The 20,729-nt window shown below is 44.7% G+C and overlaps 1 protein-coding gene across 3 annotated transcripts; it reads right to left on the reverse strand.

Moving 5' to 3' along the window:
• Nucleotides 1–426: 426 nt before the first annotated feature.
• FAM78A (family with sequence similarity 78 member A) lies at nt 427–20,304 on the reverse strand. Of its 3 annotated transcripts, XM_072632751.1 has the most exons (3): nt 20,175–20,304; nt 18,567–19,861; nt 427–5,963 (listed from the first exon to the last, which is right to left on the reverse strand). In XM_072632751.1, the coding sequence occupies exons 2-3, from the start codon at nt 18,887–18,889 to the stop codon at nt 5,435–5,437; spliced, it is 852 nt and encodes a 283-aa protein (XP_072488852.1). In that variant the 5' UTR covers nt 18,890–19,861; nt 20,175–20,304; the 3' UTR covers nt 427–5,434. The 3 variants fall into 3 exon arrangements, with proteins under 3 accessions (XP_072488852.1, XP_072488851.1, XP_072488853.1); XM_072632750.1 differs by lacking the exon at nt 20,175–20,304 and having other exon boundaries at nt 18,567–20,053; XM_072632752.1 differs by lacking the exons at nt 18,567–19,861; nt 20,175–20,304 and adding an exon at nt 16,930–17,229.
• Nucleotides 20,305–20,729: the final 425 nt, after the last annotated feature.

A 20,729-nucleotide genomic window follows, 5' to 3' on the forward strand; every position in this document is an offset into this window, starting at 1 on the left:
GATGAACACCTACGCTATAAGCTAATTCGTTGTGTTGGGTGTTCGTTATAGAAGCAGGTTTAAATGTGTATATGATCTGCAGTATAGCTCAATCCAGGGCATAATGATTTGTGTTATAACGGTATACCGCAGCCAAAGTCTGGCATCACCCTAAACACGGAGATTTCCCAGGTCAGGCCCTTGTGGAAAGGGAGATTGTGAGTGGAAGACAGGAGGGAAGGGGAGGGGGGAATCTGATCTATTTATAAAGCAACATGTCTCATTTTCTCTCCTTGCATGGTGTCTGCTCTGAAAACCAACCCATGGTTTCTCACCCCCAAACCCCAAAGCCCCCCGCTGGGGTGAAAGGGAAGCCCATTTGTATCAAGCCGAAACCCCAATGCAGCTGCTGCAGTCCTGCAGAAACATCCAGACCCTCACCAGGACTTCTTGAAAATTCCACTTTATTTTGCTTCATTAGTTTTTTTTTTTAATAAAAGTTTTTTTTCAGTTTACATTTTCTTCAAGACTCTCATGTCTCAGTACATTTTTTTTCACAGTATCTCTGTATAACCAAGGAGGGTTCTTTATTGCTGGAAGATGTCCAAGCAGGGAGGGTAAAGGGAGGAGTCGGCAGCCTCCGAAAGAGACTCGTTTTATGTCCGTGCTCCTGAGGTGGGTAAGAGGGTGCAGAGCAAAAAGTCAACCCTGATGATCCCTTTGGGCCCTGAATGGGGAAGTCTAGAGACCAGGGACGGGATTCTGTCTTTACCACTGACCAGCTCTGTGACTTTGCTTCCATAGGTCTCACTTTTCTCATCTGTAGTATGAGGTGGTTTGATGAGGTGATTACTAAGGTCTCTTCCAACTCTGATATTCTATATTCTAGTTTCTTTCAACTCTTAAATGGGTTTATAACATGAGATCTGTGAACGTTTTAAAAATATATATTTTGGTAACTATTTCAATTAATTGATTTCTTTTGTAATCCTAGGGACTTAGTTATTTTATTTTATTTATTTGAGGCAATTGGAGTTAAGTGACTTGTCCAGGGTCACACAGCTCGTAAGTATCTAAGGCCTGATTTGAATTCAGATCCTCCTGACTCTAGGGTTGGTGCTCTATCCACTGCACCACCATGCTTCCCCACTCCTATGCATTCTCCTGAGGAGTCTGTCACCAAAAAGGTTAAGAACCCCTGTTCTAAAGTCTCTTCCACCTCCGACCTTCTATGTTCTAGGGTCACTTCCACCTCTGACTTTCTATGATTCCTCGTTCTTCCCTACCTTGGACTAAACTTAAGCCTACTTCGTTATAAAACCAGTAGTGACCTAGGTCACTCAGGGGCCCCCCAGTCCTATTATCCTATTATCACAGGGAGGGGCAAGAAGTCCACATCAAAGGTAATAGCTGAATAGGTGGAGGATGCTGGTCACTAGTGTGTGAGCTGGGATGGGGAGGGACTGGGGAGCGGAGGGGGGGGGGGGGTGAGGAATAGGCTAATGGCTCTAATAAAGCTGCTATCCAGCCAAGGTCCGGGTATTTCCTGAGAAACTTTGGCATTTGCTCAAGAGTGGGATCCTGAGGAATCCGTGTAAGGAGCACCTCAGAGGAGTCCCTGCTTCTCCTGAAATGGGCCACTTTGTTTATTCCTTTCTAAGGGTGAACTGATTTCTTTAAGAAACATGGACAGTCACTCTAAAAGCACTGGTTTGGAGGAATGACCTGAGAAGCCTCAAGGCCTCAACCCCAGGGCCTCCCCTGTTCTGACCTTTCTGTGCGTCTGCTCCTTGTCTACCTTTGCACGTCTAGGGCCTGGAGTCAGATGAACAAGGCCTTTGAGGCTAAATCCCTCCCAAGGCTCTCATGAGGCTGTGCCCACTGTGAGAGCCCAATCCTGCATCCGGATACTGACACTGATACATCTTCATGACATGTATTATCCATCATTATCCCCGAACTCAAAGAATAGCCTTAGGAGGGTTCCGCACATTTGAAGCACACAGCACTTTTTCTTGAGAGAGCTGGAAAGACCTTTATAGAAATCATCCAAGCTGATCCCCTCATTTTGTAAAAGAGGTGGACAGAGGGGAAAGGACTTCTAAAGTCATAGGTCATAAGATGTAGATTTGGAAGGGTGCTGAGAGGTCATTTAGGCTAGCAATTCTCAAACTTTTCAGGCTCAACACCTGGTTTATACCCTTAAAAATTGACAACACCCCCAAAGAGCTTTTGTTTTTGTCTATTGATATTTACCATACTAAAATTGAAACATCTTAGTATTATTACAAAAATAATTTTGACCTTGCAAGACCCTGAAAGGGTCTTGGGGACCCCCATATCACACTTTGAGAACCATCAACTAGTCTGATACCTGTATGTCAGTCAATAAACACTGATTAAGCACCAACTATGTACCAGAAGCTCAAGTCCAGAGAAGGTAAGTAGCCATGCAGGTAGGTGCTTGGGGCAGGACCTGGGCCTCAGTTGCCTTCTGCCTAGAAGCTGCTGACCCAGATCCACTGGGGGTGATTTCTCACTTTGAGGCTAAATGTCCCTAGTAGCAGTTTTAACTCCACAGTCAAGGCATTATTATTCACCCATACTATCATGGCTATAGCTCTTGACATTTTCTGCTATCTCTCTTTGGTGCATTGTCCTCAGAAGTAGGGTGAAGGTTTCCCAACCCCTGACCTCATAGCTTGCTTACATAGCTTTAAAACCACATACTGAGAAGCACATGGGATGGAGTGGTGGTGTGTGTGTGAGGAGGCCCCTGATTGTGAGCCAGAAGACCAGAGATTCAGTCTTAGTTTTACTATTCACTAGCCATATACCTTAGGTAAGTCACTTAGTGACTCTATACCTGTTTCCTTATTTATAAAACAGAGCTCCAAGGGTTCTTTTGAGGGTCAAATGATATCAAAGATACAGAGCTCTAAGGGACCTCAGAGGCTAACCCCCTTCCTACAAATGAAGGAACTGAGACCCATGGAGGTTGGGACTTGCCCAAGGGTCACATAGGTAGTAAATATCAAACCACATCCTCTTAGAGCTTCCTGAGTCAGCGTCCTTTCCACTCAATGCTGTATGGCTAGGGCTTTGCAAACTGCAAAACATCTGTCCACTCTCATTATTATTGTCATTATTTTCCTTTTTGGCTCCTCTGAGCACGCAGAAGGAAAGCAGAAGTTTTCTGAGGAGTGGAGGCTATCGAGATGTAGCAGAGGGAATGCCTAAGCTTGATATTAACCAGAAAAAGCTAATCAACTATTTCTAGGCAAATTCATTTTAACATATAGTTTTCTTTCCCAAATATATAAGCTGGAGGAGACTCCATCTTGTGTTAAATATCCCTGAATACATGTAATATTACACAGGTAATGGATATTATAGCATGGGATTTGGATTATTGTTTAAAAACCTTCTTAAATCTTAACTGAGACTATAACAGGTGCTGTGTCTCAAGCAGAAATGTCTGCTGATATTCTGTTTTTGATCTAGCACCCTGGTTTATGATTATTTGTGGAGCTGAGGGAGTTCTGGGGTGACTTTACAAATTTTGAAGGTTGTCAGGAAGGACCACAGTCTCAATAAAATGCTACAACAAAGGGGAATACATTTAAAGCTATAGGGAACCATTTATTCCCCTGTGGTTTCTGTGAGCAGCTATCCAACTGAGCATGACATTTGCTACAAAGCATTGGCATTTACTCAGGAAGAGGGGTAGGGGGTCTACAGGTTACGATTGGGACTACAGGGTACCCCAGATAGAGAGGAAAGTGTGAGACAGGTTCCCTGAGTGCTCATTGGGTGTGAGATACTCAGAATAAGCTGCCAAGGCCAGGCCTCCACGTGACTCTGAAATCAATGGTAGGTCTACTTGGACTTCCCATCTTTGGTTCATTTCCTGGAGTTGAGGAAATATGGGGTCTCTGAGTTAACGTTTCCCCTAAACTTCCCAACAAGGAAAAGATCCAGAGTAAATTTTGTAGCCCTCCTCCTCCTCTTCCCTCCCCTACAAACTGTCTGGATTAATAACATTTGATGATTATAGAAGTCTCTGACTAGAGAGCTTTTTGTGAAAGCCCAAAAGAGGATTTTATCCTCAGAACACGCCTGTAGCCCCATACAATCCATTTTCAAAGAACACTGTGGAGCTGAGAGTGGAGGAGGGGTAAAAAGTATGCTCCTGTATCCCATTCTCTACAGTTTCCAACTGCATGGAGAGACATCCTCTTTTTTTTTTTTTCTTTTGCCTTTCACACACAAAAATGGTTGTATATTATCAGTGGTAGTAGCTGGTGTTCCAGAAAGTTAGAAGTGGTACAGACCAGCATGGAGAAAGCCACTCCGTTAGGGAATACACAAAATTAGCTGATATATGGGCAGGGTGGGTGCTCAGAGGGTGTGGGCACCGCCAACAAGCTGAAGACCAAGTTCGTGGTCTGGAACGATGGCTTCCTCTATATATGGTCTCTTGACTTCTTCCTCCCCTCCATTTAAACCTAGCCCTGAGCTGATGCTATAAAGAAGAGAACAGAAGGGCCAGAGCCTCTGCATGGGACCAAGATGGGAGGGGGAAGGAGAGAACAAGAAGGACCTTTTTAAAAGCCAAAATAGGGAAGGGTTAAAAGCGATTGGCGTTAGGTCTGGGCTTTTTTCTTTGCCTCCTCTTTGAATCCCAAAAACAGATGGATTTGAGCCACCTTCCCTTTCCTTCCCCCACAGAAGGAAGGTGGTGCTCCTTTCACCCTCCATTCACTTGTTAAAATCCGGCAGGAAAGAGATTCTGCTCTTCTGTCCATCCCTCCTCCCCCCACCCCCCACCCCCAGCATAGCTTAAGGCAAAATTTTGGCAAAGCAAAATCTATATAAGGCCGCATGATTAGGTAGGGGGAGGAGGTTGCACATCTTTATCAAGTGAAAAAAAAATGTGTCATCAGTAAGATAAGGGGTCAGTTGGATTGCTCCAAGATCTTGGGTTTCGTTGATGAGGGGACTCCCTTCCCACTCCCTCCCCCTGAACCTTGCAGAGAAAAGAGGGAAAAAAGAAAAAGAAAAACTCAAAAGTTTTTTGTTTCATCAAGTCTGTTTCGAGTGAGTAACTGAAACTCAGATCATAACCAGAGAAGGGAAAAGAGAGAGGGGAAAACCAAAGGCTAAAGTGGAAATGAAAAGGGATTGTGTGTTTTTGCTTTGTTCCTCCTCTCCCCACCTCCCTTCTCCTGCTCCTTAGAAAGCAGGTGATGAGGAAACCCCAGGTGAGGTCTTCCCTGGAACTTTAGCACAGTGAAATCCGTCCCACTGGAGAAGGTAGAATGGTTGCATTTGTGTTGAATGATTAAAAAGTGCATTCTGACTTTGTTTTGATCATCATTATTATTATTTGTTTGTCTTAAACTAGCAGATCAGAGCGTGTTCTCCTCCCATTCGGTGCCAGGACCCCTGCTCGTTACCGGTATTTGGGAGGTATCACCACAAGAGGCTGCCCATCCCTCGGCCTCCACATGAGGACTTGAGCATCATTGGCATTCGGTTTGACAAGGGCACTGGGTGGTATTGGCTCATTCTTACTCAGGATCTGGGGCTGCTCTTGGGCAGTTGGCCCCCGGAGCTTGGCACGTTGTCCCAAGGGCCTGTTGGGATTCACTTCGATATTCAGCTGCATCCTCCAGTGGAGTGTCTGAAGAATGACCATATCATTGGTGGCTGTGTTGGTGGCCACCAGCCAGGTGGTGAAACTCTGATCTCGGTAGATGCTGGTCAGTTTGGCTACGTTGCTCTCACTGACCGGCACTGCCCACGTGACACTAGGATAGAAATTGTCATTCATGCTGATGATAAACTTGGAGTCTCTTTTGGTGGGGCCCACAATGGTGCAGGTCTCTGTGGTGTTACCGTACCAGGGGTAGTTCACCCCATCTGAGTCACTGATGGCCTGAATCTTCCCTGTCTGAAGGTCTGGGAGCTCCCAGCTGGACCTAGAAATAAGGATGTTCACTTAATTACATCTCCAATAATTCTCTGTTCTTAGGATTTCACCCCACTGGGCTCCTATCTGTGAGAACTTCTATTCTCCTCACTGAGATTTAGGCTTCCAGCCCCTACCTCTTTGCCCCTTCCCCTCCTCTTCAGGACCAGCCCCAAGATCAGGCTAATGGTGTGTTATTGTCATGTCAGATCCAAAAAGCTTCTGGGGTCTATTGTTGTCTCAGACACTGGCTTGGTTATATCACTAAATCACCCCCACCCCCATCCCTAGCCAGAAAATGAGGTTTAGTAACACCAATCCATATCCCAGGCTGAGAGGAGAAGAATCTCCCCACAATGAGAAAACAACCTTGCAGAGAGAGGACTGAGATGACGAGCACCTTGGCAATGTGCTACAACCTGGGCCTAAAGCAGAGGGCAAATGGAATAGGAATGGTTTCCCTTCACTCTGCTTTTTGTTCTCCACCAAGAAAGGTATCATGGCATAGGGCAGGGCTTGGAAGCAGAGGACTAGACTCCTGGTCTTGCATGACCTTGCTTTGGGCTCTGCATGATCTCAGAACCCCTCAGTCTGTTCATCTCTGAAATGATGCAGTTGGATATAAGATCCCTTTTCCAGCTCTAAATCTGTATGTGAATGAAGAAGGTGGAGAAACAAAGCATCATCAAGTCAGTAGCCAATAATATTTATCAGATGCCTACTATGTGCCAGGTACTGTGCTAAATGCTGAGGAGGCAAAAGACAGTCACCACCCTCATAGAACTTACGATCGAAATGCCCCACATGCGTTTTCCCTGACTCAGAAAGTATTAGAATTAAGTTTATTGTTGTTGTTTGATTGTTTCAGTCATGTCTGACTTTTTCTGACCCTATTTGGGGGTTTTTTGGCAAAGATACTGGAGTGGTTTGCCATTTCCTTCTCCAGGTCATTTTATGAGGATGAGGAAACTGAGGCAAGCAGGGTTAAGTAACTTGCTGAGGGTCACTGAACAGCTAGTAAGTATCTGAAGATTTGAATTCAGGAAGATGAGTCTTCCTGACTTCAGGTCCAGCACTCTATCCGCTGTGCTACCTAGTTGCCCTGGAATTAAGTTAATGCCCTTCAAAAGAGGGAACCATATCAAATCAATACTACTACTACTGTTTCTGAAAGGGGTATGCCAATCAACTCCTCTACAGCTCCACTCATCCTTGTGTCTTCCCATATCAAAACAGCCCTTGGTAGCCACAATGCCCCTCTATTTGTTTTGTTTTCCTATTCGAAAGTAAGCTACTTGAGGTAAGGAACTGTCTCACTTTTGTATCTGTACACCATCTCTCCTCCCCCTCCCATGCTTGGCACATTGTAAGTGCTTGACAAATGATTTTCATTTATATTTTCATTCATAGGAATGAGATTCTCTTGTTTTCCCTCCTGCCTAAAGCCATGGTTATAAAACTGGAATTGATCCCATAGTGTTCTGCCCAGCTTTTACAACAGCCTCCCAATGCCAGATCTGAGATTGCTTTAACTTAATGGTTCATAGTATGACAAACCCACACTACTGCTGCCAGCTACCCCAGTTCCCTCTCTAAAAAGAGAAGTTTCTCTTGTCTCAGCACGAGTTTAGCTTGTGATCTGCATCAAGTAGCTGGGAAGCCCTTCAGAATGGAGCCAAGAGGGGTCAATTTCCCTGGAGAAGCTGAGAATGTTGATTAGGCCAATTCCAGTCTCCCCTGGGCTCCCATCAGCATGACTGGTCATATCCCAAATACAAGCATTCTAGGGTAGGGCACCTTTTATAACAGGGTTAGTGCTGCTTTTTGTCCTCTGATTACAAAGATACCATCCCATAAGTAATTAAGAGCCAGAATCAGGAATGTGTAGGTAAATGTGTAACAATCAGCTCTCCAGGGAGGAAAATGCCTGCATGACAAACATTTAAATATAATTTTTTATTATTAATATTTTTCTCCATCATTTTATTAAGGCCAGATCAATAAAACAATAAATCGAACCCTGATTTGTCACATTTGCCAAGGTGTAAATACTTCCACTGAAAATTTAACAATTAGTTCTTAGGCCTGGAAGCAGCATACCCCTGGAGGGGAATTCTCAAAAGCATGTTTTTTACAGATGAGGAAACAAAGGCCTCTAATAGGAGAAGTAATTTCCCCAGATCAGACAGCTGGGTGGTAGCAAATTCAGAACCAAGACCCAAGTCATCTGATTCCCAGCTGAATTCACTTCCACCACATCATACCTCCTCCTGACATAAATTCAGGTCTCAACTCCAGGACAAGGAGCATCCTAGAGAATTCCCTGCAAACCTCTTGTATGAATCAGTATAGCTTCAGACATGAAGCTTTCTTTCAGTTTTTGTCATTTCGGCATAATTCTGGTGTTAGTAAATGGGAACCAGGCTAATGTGAAAAAGCAGGGCAGTCATTTTGCCAGGCCACTGTTTTTATTCAAATGTTCCCTGATAACTCAAGGGCCTTCCTAGAAGCCTATCTCATTAGTGACCTTGCTGGGCTAGATTTTAAGCCACTGTATCTCCCTTGTGCATGTCAGACATGAAAGCAGCTGGCCAACCTGACCTCATTTTTGCAAAACCCCCCCCTAACATCTGGGGACTGTTGTCTAAGCGCACCACAGCTACCACCTGACACAGTGAGTCCCCACCAGCAGCAGCAGCAGCCGGAGGAGCAGGTAAAATTACAGCAGTTTGCCAAGTAATCCAACTCCCCTCCCTCAGTGTGGGCACATGCCCTGAACCCAAAGGTTTCCTCCTGGCTCTGTGTTACATATCTCAAGTAAGTCATTTTGCATTTTAATAGCCTATAAAAAATACTTTTTTGGTTGGATGTTTAAAAAAAAAAACCAAAAACAACCAACCAACCCTGTACAACATCATTCATTCCTCCCGGGCCTTTCACCTTTATTTTAAATGAAGAGATTCTAATCTGGGGTCTCTTGAATTTCTTTTGTAAACATTTTAATAACTCCATTTCAATATAATTGCTTTCTTGTGTAATCTTATATATTTTATTATATGCATTTAAAAACAATACTCTGAGAAGGGGCTCATAGTTTTCATCAGAGAAAAGGTCCATGACTCAAAAAGATGAAGAATCCCTGTTTTAAAGGAGCAAGAGAATAAACAGAAAGAAAAGTTTAAAAATAACTTGGTGTTTTTTCCAGTTGTGACCTCAGCTTGACTTCAAAAAAGCTGAAGAGGAGCTTGTTTCTAAGGTGTTGAGCTGGGAAACTGAGGCAGAACTTGAGCAGATCCCTTAAATTCACTTTTGCCAACATGGGTCTTTGGGGTTTTCCTTCACATCGACCTGGAAGTATGACAGATTCAGTTGCAGTATTCTAGCACCCAGCCAAAGCCCAGGAAAGAGGAGCTGCAGATGCCAGGCAAGCAGTGTGTCTCTTGTAGAATATTATCTAGGATTCAACTGTCAAAACGACTTGGGAAATAGCCTCCTTGCCCACTCTCCCAGAGTGAGTCACATTTTAAATACATCAGAAATGTCACCCTGTATCAGCCCAAAGGCCCATCCAACCGAGAATTCTCTCTGTTGGGAGCCCTGAGGGACTATTTGAAGGAGGGTGTGGCGCCATTCTATGATGTCAGTGTTTGAGGTTAGAAGTTAGAGGTCAGAGGTAGCATGGGGCAGTGAGGAAAGCCTCTGATTTGGCACCAGAACACCTGAGTTTGAATTCCAGTTCTGCTGCCTACTACCTATAATGATTGTGGACGAGCCATTTAATATCTTTCATCTTCCTCCACTGCAAAATGGGGACTTGGGGGACTTGGGGGCACATGATCTCTAAGGGCCCTTTCCTACATTTATTTAAAGACTTTTTCAATCTTTTCATATATGCAGCCTCTATGACCTTTTGAGATAATAGTTTCCTGCCTACAGTAGGATGGCTTTCGCTTGTCCTTAAACTACCTCTTTGAAGCTTCAAGGGGCATCCCCACCTTAGTCTGTAATTCTGGAATTTGGAGAAGCCCATATTCATGTCTTTAAGTCTTTCCTGATTGGATAGACTTTGATCCTCTCTCTCCCATATGTCCTTCATCTTTCCATCCCGAAAAGCCAACCCTTTTTAGTCTTTCCACTACAACCCAGACATGCCAACAAAGAACATTAATTTCCCTTTTCTTACAACCCTTTCATCCTCTACCTGGGGGGCAGGGCCTAGATGAACTTCAATGGATCTCAAACAGAAGCTGCCTAAAAAAGGTACTTCCCTAACCTCTCCTACCCTCTTTACTATTCTCCCACCACCATCCTGGAAGCCTTGGAGATTAGAGAAAATACTAATGGAAGAAACCCACAGCTAGTGGAGGAAACACAAGTGCTCTAGTTCTTTCCCATCATAATATGAACTGTTACTATATAATCACCAAAGGTCACAAGGCTCCAAACCCTCACATTCCATTTGAGACCTTTCTCCATCCTGTCAGCATAAGTTTAGAATTCAACCCTCCCTCACACAGTGACATATCTGACACCCTTGGTCAAACCAGGAAAGCTCCAGGAAAAGGGACGAGAATCCCAGGCACCCTATGTTACACTTTGAGGAAAACGCACTTTTTTAGACTCTTGGACATGTACACTCCTGACTGAGTTGCCAATTGAGATTCCACTTCTGATCTTAGAGTCCAGAACTTTTCTTATTTCCTTCCTAATAGCAGCAACTCCAACCCAAACAATCTATCGCTGGGATGTTTTTAGCTGCAACCCTGGGAAAGCCTCTAAGCCATATGACTCAGGAGGGTTGCAGATAATGAGGAAACACCAAAGGCCTATTTTCCTATGAGTCTAGAGATCATAGGATCATAGCCTTAAAGCTAGAAGGGACCCTAGAAGTCAACGAATCCAGCCTCCTGAAAGGAAACTGAGGTTGAAAGAGGTTATGTGACCTATCCAGGGTCATGCAGCTTATACATGTCTGAGGCAGAATTTGAACCCAGGTTTTCTTGACTCTCAAAGTCCATCCCTCTCTATCCACTATACCACGCTGCCTCAGTGATGTGGGCTGGGCAGTGGTACAAACACCATGATGACTTATCATCCTTGCCCCCACCCCCATTCCCCAAAGACTAGCTAGGAATAGGTAAAAGAAAGACATTTACTAGAGAGGCTAAGGGTGTCTTCAGTTGATCAATATTAGGATTTAGCCCCTTCCAAGGGTTGTGTTTCTAGACTATGGGAGTTAAGAGAACTGGAGAGATCATTGACACTGAAAGGGGCACCAAGGCAAGCTAGGTAACTTCCAAATTTTATGGTCAAAAGAGTATTATGCTTTTCCTCAAAGCTATCTTCCACACCCCCTCAGTGAGTGACCCTTGCATTGAGAAGGAAAGCTTGGAACCTTCCTTTTGGAGTTAATTTGGAATCTCTACAGTATCTTCCAGTTCAATGCTATCTATGATCCTACAATCCCAGGAAAGGGTTAAGACTCATCCTGATGGACCAAATTTGAGTTCACCCATAATGGAAAGGACCCTGGATTTGGACTTGTAGGACTCCAGTTTAAATCCTGGCACTGCTATTATACTACTATATGACCTTGAGTAAACCATTTAAAACTAAGTTTCATCATCTATAAAATGAGGGGCTTAGATGAGATGACCTCAAAGGTCCCTTCCAACTCTAAAATCTATGACCCTATGATCTTTGGGCAGACTTTATAAAGAGAACACCAAATGTGAATTATCTCAAGCTCTTGCCTTTTTCTTTATCCTATCTTCTGGGATCAGAGCTGGTAGGTAAACTCTAGACAGGGTCTGGGCCTTGACTCCACTTGACAATTAGCAGAGTTTCCCAACTGGAGGCTCTATTCTGTACCTTAGAGAAGGAGCCCAAGGGCAAAAAAGAGTTATTTAAAAGTTTCTTCAACCAACAGTTCAAATTCCCTTCTACACCAGGCTGGACAACTTCCTTAAATCAGGCCAGGCAGCCTGCCATGACAGCAGCATTTCCTGGAACAGACTCCTTCTAATCCCAGTTCTGCCACTACCTAGCAGGGAGACCGTGGGTTGGTCACCTCACTTCTCTGGACTTCATATTCCACATCAGTAAAATGAGGAGACTAGATCTTTAAGACTAGATCTTAAAGTACCATACAGCTCTAAATTTCTGTGATCACTTACCCAACTGACCCTAAAGACACAAAAACTAGAGGCTCCCCTAAAGCCTAAAGTCCAAGTGCCTTCCTAGATATTCTGACTGTTCTATAAATCTCATTTCATTCTACTTTTTCTAGTATCACCGGAAAAAGCATTTCTTTGGGAAAAAGCAATGTCTCAAAGAGAAAGTTTGAGCCAGAGTTATTCTGCATACACCCTCCTGTTCAGTTCTTTCTCCCTTATCAACCCTTGCCCTATCCCATATTCCTGGACCTTTGGGGTCTGAAACATGTGGCCCAGGGCTGATATTCTTCCTGGGTGAGAAGCAGTTATATTGCAAGGCGATTTTTCCCCACCTTCTGCAGCTGGAAATAGAAGATATGGGTTGTTGACATTCTGGCTGGGGTCAGGCCTATTGATATTTCTCATGGGGCCCTACTGTCTCCAACATTCTCTCCACATTTCCTCAAACTCAGAAGGTTTGAAACTGGGGCTCGCTTTTATACACATTCTACCACAGCTGGGGCCTTGAATATGTGGGACTGGCCTTCCTCTGTTAGAGAGAAAGTCTGAGCCTGAATTGTTCTTTGCACAAGCACACATTTCAGGAAGAGACCACACAGTCAGTGTGGAACTTCCCTCCCCTTGGCCATTGGACATCTGTAGATCACCAAGCCTTGTCTGTCATCATAGCAGTGGGAGAGGACAAGTTCCAGTGTATCTATCTCTGATCTCCTTCCTGACCCTTCCTTTGACCAGGAATTCCCCTTGCACTCTATATACACACACAAACAAGCACAACACATCTCTTTGGTAGCATGGAATGTCAGAGCTAGAAGGAACCTTAAAGAGAACTTACAGATGAAGAAACTGGGCACTGGAGGGAGTAAGAGGTTTTCTCAAGGTTATACTTCTTTGCTTGATGACACTGACAATTTAAAGAACCTCTACCCCAAACATCCTCCTTCCCCCTAATCCCAACTGTCAGACCTGTGCCCTCAAGCCCAGGCTTAGGGAAATGGGCTAGCAGCAGCCAATGTCACTGTGTCTCCCACACAGGGAAGAACTTGTGACTTATCATTTAAAAGGCTTCTCTGTGGAGATGACAGGTGGCGGGTGAAGAATTGCGGAGGCTGGGGTTGTGGAGGCAGGTGTCTTGAAAGTGAACAGTGGATGGGGGCTCCAAGCTTTTAAAGGAATGTGGGTTGGACCCAAAATCCTATAGCATTCATTTCATCTGGCATCAAGAGATTTACTCTCCATTTCACAGATCTCCTTATCCACAAATTTAATTTGCTGTTATCAATTATCATTATGCCTAGTACAGAGTTCCAGAACACGGACTGTCAGATGTGCAAGAACCTTTAGAACGTCCCATATCAGAACTAGTAGGAGTGTCAGGGCATAAAATATCAGAACTAGAAGACAATAGAGAACAAAGAAGACCAGAGAGGAGACCTTAGTGATCACTGGACCTACTCTCTGAGCTTGGGAATCAGCCAGAACCCAGTCTTCTACTGATTCCCAGTATATCTCCTCCTTCTGTTAAATGTTTGCTTATACTGGGAACAGCCAGGTGGTGCAGTGGATAGAGTACCAGGCCTAAAACCAGGAAGACTCATCATCCTGAATTCAAATCCAGCCTCAGACTTACTACTTGCATAGTCCTTAACTTACATGTGTCACAACCTTGTTTGCCTCAGTTTCCCTCATCTGTAAAATGAGCTGGAGAAGGAAATGGCAAAACACTCCAGTGTCTTTGTCAAAAAAAAAACCCAAAAAACCATACACATACACACACAAACAAACCCAAAATGGGGTCATAGAGAGTCAGACAGACTGAACAACCACAAATACTGAGTCAGAGATTAATTTCCTACAGGGTAGCCTTATTTAGGTACTGTGAGTGGCAGTGGTCAATGGAATTGTTATTTTTAACAGAGTACACTTAAAAAGGCCAAATATTCTACCCCAGGTATAAAAAAAACCTGATCACTACAGTTTACTGAATGCAGCTTAATTTTCCCAAGATGCACTGTTTTCCTCTTTATAAAACTCCTACTAAACTGGTTCATCTTGACTAGATTTCCAGTCAGTTTCATAATCTGACTAGTTGGAGAACATGGGACCTGGAACCAAGAAGACTTGACTTCCAGTCTTTGCTCTGTTACTCACTACCTGTGGAGGGTCCTACCATATGTCAGTGAACCCTGGTGGGTCTCAAGTTTGTTTATCTGTAAAATCAAGGACGTGGACAGTTTCAAAGGTCTCTGCCAGCTCTAAATCTTAGGATCCTAGGAAGTGTTGAGATCTATTCTAAATGGGCTCCCTCCTCTTTCCATGGAGATATCAAATGAAATAACACATGTCAAAGTGCTTTGTAAATGTGTGTGCAGTAGGATAGCATTGCATTTTATACACATAGATACACAAAGATTAATAGTGTCCATATACATATCCGCATATTTACATATACATATATGCCTGCCTGACTATATGTTTATATATGTAAATAAATACACATCTATAAATCTAGCCTCAGACACTTACTAGCTACGTGACTAGAGCACAGTCCCTAAACCTCTGGTTGCCTCAAGTTCACTCATCCGTAAAATGCGGAAAATAGCCCCAAGATTGTTGCAAAGATCAAATAGATAATATTTGAAAATTGCTTAGCACAAGACCTGCCAACACATAGTAAACACTTGTTTCTACAAATGTGCATATGCACTGTATGTAAATTTCTACAAATGCATCCACACAAATGTGTATAAATATATACACATGTAAATATGTACACACAAATGCATATGCAAATGTACATTGCACTCGTAAGATAGGTATTGTACAGATACACACATGTGTAGAAATGTGTACAAATGTGCACAATCTGTAGGTGCATTGTGCAATACAAATATATACATACACATGTATACACATATATAAATACATATAAGTTATCCCAACACATGTACATTTATAAAACATTTTAAACACATTACCTCACTTGATATCCATCCCCCCATAAAGGGGAGTCAGCTCACCTGGAACAGACCTAAACATATCCTAGCATATTCATACGTACTTATGTAAATGTAAGCCATCTGGGGTTTTCTTGGCAAAGATACCAGAGTGGTTTGCCGTTTCCTTCTCCAGCTCATTTTATGGATGAGGAAACTGAGGCAAACGGGATTAAGTGACTTGCCCAGGGTGACATAGCTAATAAGTGTCTGAGCCTTATTTGACTATTCACTCAACAGAATTGTGTGCCTTTCAAAGGGTCTCAGACTCTCCTCTGTCCTAATATCCACATGGCTGCTCCGCACCTCCAATCAGAAAAGGGGAAGCTCAGATCCAAAGAGAGTCAGATTTTCCGGATGACAGACATCAAGCATTGTAACAAGCACAATGGTTTTGTACTACGGGTCAGCTCTGAAAGTCAGTGTAAGGAGAGAGGACTGGGAAAGAAGGGAAATATCTGGGGAAGATGTGGGAAGAAGAAAGAATCATTAAAAATCTAAAGCTCACCACAATGGGTTCGATGTAGAAGAGTGAGTCTGCCCTACTAGGGAGGAAGTTCAGGGAGGATCCGCAATTTCCAAGTTCATAATATTGTCCTCTGAACCAAGCCTTCCAAAGGACTTTCACAACAGTTAGGGACACACCCACCCTCTACACACTATATCCTCTCTGACAATAATAGTCCCACTCCTAAAACTGGAAAATGAACTTAGGGGCTGCTCAAGTATCTGCCTGAGCTCAGGCAAGACTTTAATTCATAGCTTTTGACTCCTGAGTTCTGACTCCAACCCCATACCACACTTTCATTTAATTCAGAATCATCTCATTTGAAATCTAAATAGAACCTCAGCCATCATTTAGTGTAACCTTTTGTTTTTAGAAGTGAAGAAACTGAAGCCCAGAAATGGAGTAAGTAACTAGCCCAAGTATTTTAGGCTAGTCACTTAGCGACAGAGTGAGAATTAGAACCCTGATTTCCTGACTGGTCTAATTAGTTTTCCATCACAACAGACTACTCTGTAGGGTCATACACTTACTGAAAACCAAGCCACACTACAAAGTCTTCCCAACATTTCCCCACCATATTTCAGTATCCTTCAGAATCTAGAGGTCCCTTCTGGCATCCCAATGAATTCCTCTAGGCCTGAGGAAGGAGAATTTGGTCCTAAACCCCTTGGAAAACCGTTTTTTATTGAAAATTGCCTGGGAGGCCTCAAAAAGTACAACAAATCCTTCTGGGTTTAAGTTTTCATAGGAAAATTCCACAAAGACTAAAATTCTATAGAATTCATTCTTTCCTTCCTAGAGTGGGGGTGGGGTAGGGTGGGGAGGGGACAGGCTGGTCACAGACCCTGAAGTGAATTAATCATTGTTTTTGAGAGCTGAGAGGTTTCAGGCTTGATTCGAGAAAACTGCATTTAAGTTTTAACAAATTCCTTTTTTACTTAGGTGAGAATTATGATCTTTTCACTTTGTCTTACCATGATCGATTCCTGCTCTCTTTTAATTTCAAAATCATTAAGTGAAGATGGCGAAAGATTTCCTAGTTTTTCCCAGTCTCTCTTCCCTAATGTTTCTTTATTTACAGCTTTTCTATGGTATATTAAAATTGGTGAAAAGTTCCAACTTGGGGGAAATCCTATTTTCTTTTCAGGTTTCCATCTCTGCACCTTAGGAAAAGGGCTCTGAAATCAGAATGAGGTAACAAGGAAAGCAGAAGTCCCCCCTGGAACACTGGCTAACTTCGATTTGTGTCTGTCAGTCAGGACCAGTACCCTCAGCACCCTAGTACGACAACAATACCTCTTTTCCTCTGGAGACTGCCTGGCTCTCTTAAAAGGCTGCCACACTTGGAGAAGGTTATTTTAGGCTACTGAGTAGAGGTGCCCACATAGTTGTGAGTTTCTACCAATCACATGGCCTCTGAGGTTCCTTCTAGCTTTCAGATCCTGTGATTCTATCACATTCATATTCCTGGGACTTGTCTCTCAAGGCTTGAACCCGTCCTTATTGTAACAGAAAAATAACTGGCATTTGTAATAGTCCTTTAAGGTTGACAAGGTATTTTACTCAAATTATGTCATTTAACCTTCAAAAACACTTTGTGAGGTACATTTGTGAGGTAGTCACTACATCATTCTGCAGATGAGGAAAGTGAAAGCAGGAGAGTTTGAGTGACTTGCCCAGGATTATACAGTAAGCAGATGTGAAAGGTTCCATGGATTCAAATCCAGGTGTCTCCTAATTCTTAAGTCTAGCTCACAATACCACATTTCCTCCCTTCCTTCTGTGGTGGTCATTTGGGTCTTCCCCAGGGGTCAGGGAAGTATAGAGCAGAAGGAAGGCAGCTACATTCAGCTTCAAGATCCACATTTCCTGGTTCTGCCAATATACCCAGAAAGGAAGACTTAGGCCTGAGCCCCTAGACTCTGCTGTTTCTTCATGCCTAGCAGGAGAAATTCTGGCAGGAAAAAATTTTCAAAATCAGCACGGGTACCAGGAAGCCAGTGGGCTCCTATAATGAGCTCTGGGGCTCCTAAGAACCAGCTGGTGTTCTAAACTCTGAATCAACTTGAGCCTTTCTGGCAGTGAGGGTGTGTTCTCAGGTTAAAGTGGCCTTCCTCCTCCAGAGTGAAAAGCTATAAATGCTGTAAAAATTGAGTTCCTAAATACCACTTGTAAAACGCGAAAGGGTAAGTAAACTAAGACCACTTATGAGGGCTTGGATGTCTTGAATGAACTGCATTTCCCTAGACACCAATGGGGATTTAAACACACTAGAAAGTCAAGATGTATTGGGACAAGTAGATAAACATTTGAAAAGGGCTGGTAGGTCCACATAGTAACCACATTCACTTCTTTCTCTGACACAGAGAGTGGGCTCCTCCCCCCATCTTCTGGAGGTGAAACCCCCCTAATGCCCACTTGTCCAACTTGTGTTTCCCCTCACCTGGCACCAGCACTTCTGCAGCAAGGCAGCTTGTTTGCAGTGCCCAAGTGGTACTGGTCAGAATGTTCTTTTGCTTTCTCAGCATCTTTCTAGGGAGAACTGGAAAGGGACCTATGGGACAAAAGGAGCTCCTAAAGGACAGGTGAAGCCCAAGTCCCAAAAGGATAAAAACTGGGATTCACAGGTCAAGCCATTCCTGAGGCTCTGGTAATTCTCATTTGGGTTTTAGGATCTTTAAGGTCACCAGGCTCCCCTGATGAGATGACAGCCTTTTACGACATATTGGATACTCTCTGCCCCTTACATAAGGAGATGAAACCCAGTTTCTCCCCTGCCCCAGGCTACCTAAACCACAGGATAGATAGGTCACCTAGTAGGCCAGATTCTAAAGTCTGATGTCCTAAATGTTTCTTCCAATTCTTCTCTCTACCCTCACTTCTAGGGTACCCACCCAGAAGCCCTGAGAACTTAGTTGTTCAGAAGTACTCACATGCCCTGCTCCCCATAGTGGTTGTAAAACTCCATGTGGCTGCACGCTTGAATCCAGCCAACAATCCAGGTCTCCTTCTTAGGTATAGGCGGCACGACCACCTGGGCCGAGGCTCGAAAGTGTGGTGTCCGGTATCGGAGAACCACGCTGGACGACTCATCGATGCTGGTGGGGATGGGGTCAATAGAGGCTTTCACATCAATCACCGTAATACTTTCTCGAAAAATTTTGGATTTGCTGCTGATGCTCTGAATACAGCCCATGGCATACAGTACCAGTTTAATTTCTAGGAAATGCCAACAGTCCCAGGGAAGACTAGGCATTGAAATGATAGTTGCTGCTAGATCCAATACAGATCTTCCTATTTTGAAATCTCAAGACTGATATCCATAGGATAGAAAATTCAAGTAGAGGGGCCTTTTCATATCAGTGTCTTTTAGCCCGTTTATAAAATAAGGATTTTGCTACATTTCAGGAGCGGTGGGGCCTCTCTTCTTCCTTGAACAGTGGGTGAAATCTCAGATATTCTTTGGGTTGGTTTTTTTTTTTTAAAGTTTGAAGTTCAATAAATAATCATGATGCTTTGATATCCCCAGTCGTTCCTCGTGCTTCACTTGCCGGGAAACACAGGTTGGATACTTTCCTTTGATTCTTTGGATGAAGGAGAATGCTGACAGACACATAAATAAGGAAGGCTATGTACCGTCCACGCTGCTGCCACCCTTTCTGCAGAAAATCTACTTCCTGCCCCTTCTCTCTTTACACACGCTCGCTCTCTCTCTCTTTCTCACACACACACAGTGACAGTAATAAATTAAATAGCAGTTTCTGTTAAATCAGGAAAGAAAAACAAGACACCTCCAGTTTGGCGATGATCTGAGGCTTCCCGAAGCCCAAAGATGGGCTTGGGGCTGTTTCCAAGCCTGCAATAAATATCCCAAGAAATAAACTCCGAAGGAAGAGCCGCAGCAGTTCCCAAGTGGCTCTCACTCTTTGGTGGCCCTGGTTAACTTTAAGCAGAAGAGGGAGGGGTGGGGGTGAAAAAAAGCACCACCTCGCTAGAAGAAAAAACGCTATTTCCGATCTTCGGAGCGGGGATCTAACAGTTTCCTACATTGCACCACGTTGTTGATCGCTTTGCAACTCGCTCTCTCCCCCCTAGGGCTGGTGGATTCAGGCAGCACTCCTCCTCCCTCAGTGATCTGACTCTCCCCGTCTGGTCTCCCGTGGCTCGCAGCCGCTGTCCTACTCGGGTGTCTCGCTTCGTCCCCTTGTTCGCCGGTGCGAGGACCTGGCTGAGATGAAGGGAGGAATAAGGCTTAAAGGCCTCTCTTGAAGTTAGGCTGAACTTTCGGGTGGGGGCGGGGAGGAAGCGTAGGTAGGCAATGTGTGTTGGGGGCGTCGGGGGGGTGTTGAGCGGCTCCGCTGGTTCCCTGGCTGCTGAGCTGAAACTGCAGCTCTGGTCAATTTCACAGTTCACCAACCCCCTCCCCCCTCCCCTTCCCCCTCCCCTCTCCCCCACCCCTACCCCCACCCAGTCAAAATCAGCCTTGGGATCTCGGACACCAGCGAATAATCGCCAGCCGTGACATCTTTGCTGACACCCACCTGGCCTGGGGAGGGGGCGGCGGAGAGGGTGCTGCCGTCCAGTTCGCTGCCTCCCGGAGCCCCGAGGGTCCTCAGCCCTCCCGGGTGGTCCTCCTCCGGGGCCAGGGCGCTCGCGGCTCAGGCTGACACTGCTGCAGTCGGCAGCGTGTCACTTCCCCCCGCCGGCCCTGGCGCTCGCTGGCTGACAGGCTGAGCCCTAGCCTTCCCCGGCGGCTCCTCCTTCCTCCGCCTCCTCTTCGTCTTCAGCAGCCCAGTCCGCGGTTCATCGGTAGGGGATCTCTGCCGGCCTCCACCCGGGCGCAGAGAGAGGGCGCCCGGCATAGATTGCCCCACGCTCGGTTTTTATTCTCGTTGGCTCCCCCTCCACTCAAGCCCCCCCTCCCCACACACGCACCCCCTACTCCTGCGGGCTCAGGTTCACTGTCCTATTTGTGTGCCCGTTTGCCTCCGGCTTAGTCTCTGTTGGAGGAACTTGGGCGGGCGCGCACACAGCCACCGGAGAATCGCCTCCGACTCACCTGCCCCCTCTAGCCAGTTCCAAATTTTGGCACCCCA

The sequence above is a fragment of the Notamacropus eugenii genome, chromosome 1 (genome assembly GCF_028372415.1).
Source record: "Notamacropus eugenii isolate mMacEug1 chromosome 1, mMacEug1.pri_v2, whole genome shotgun sequence".
Taxonomy (NCBI): domain Eukaryota; kingdom Metazoa; phylum Chordata; class Mammalia; order Diprotodontia; family Macropodidae; genus Notamacropus; species Notamacropus eugenii.

Excerpts from the sequence above, each read along its gene's own strand:
- FAM78A (XM_072632751.1), bottom strand. The coding sequence starts at position 18,889 with ATGCCTAGTCTTCCCTGGGACTGTTGGCATTTCCTAGAAATTAAACTG. Across the intron at positions 5,964-18,566 it reads CACTATGGGGAGCAGGGCAT|GTCCAGCTGGGAGCTCCCAG; the intron begins GTGAGTACTTCT and ends CCTTATTTCTAG.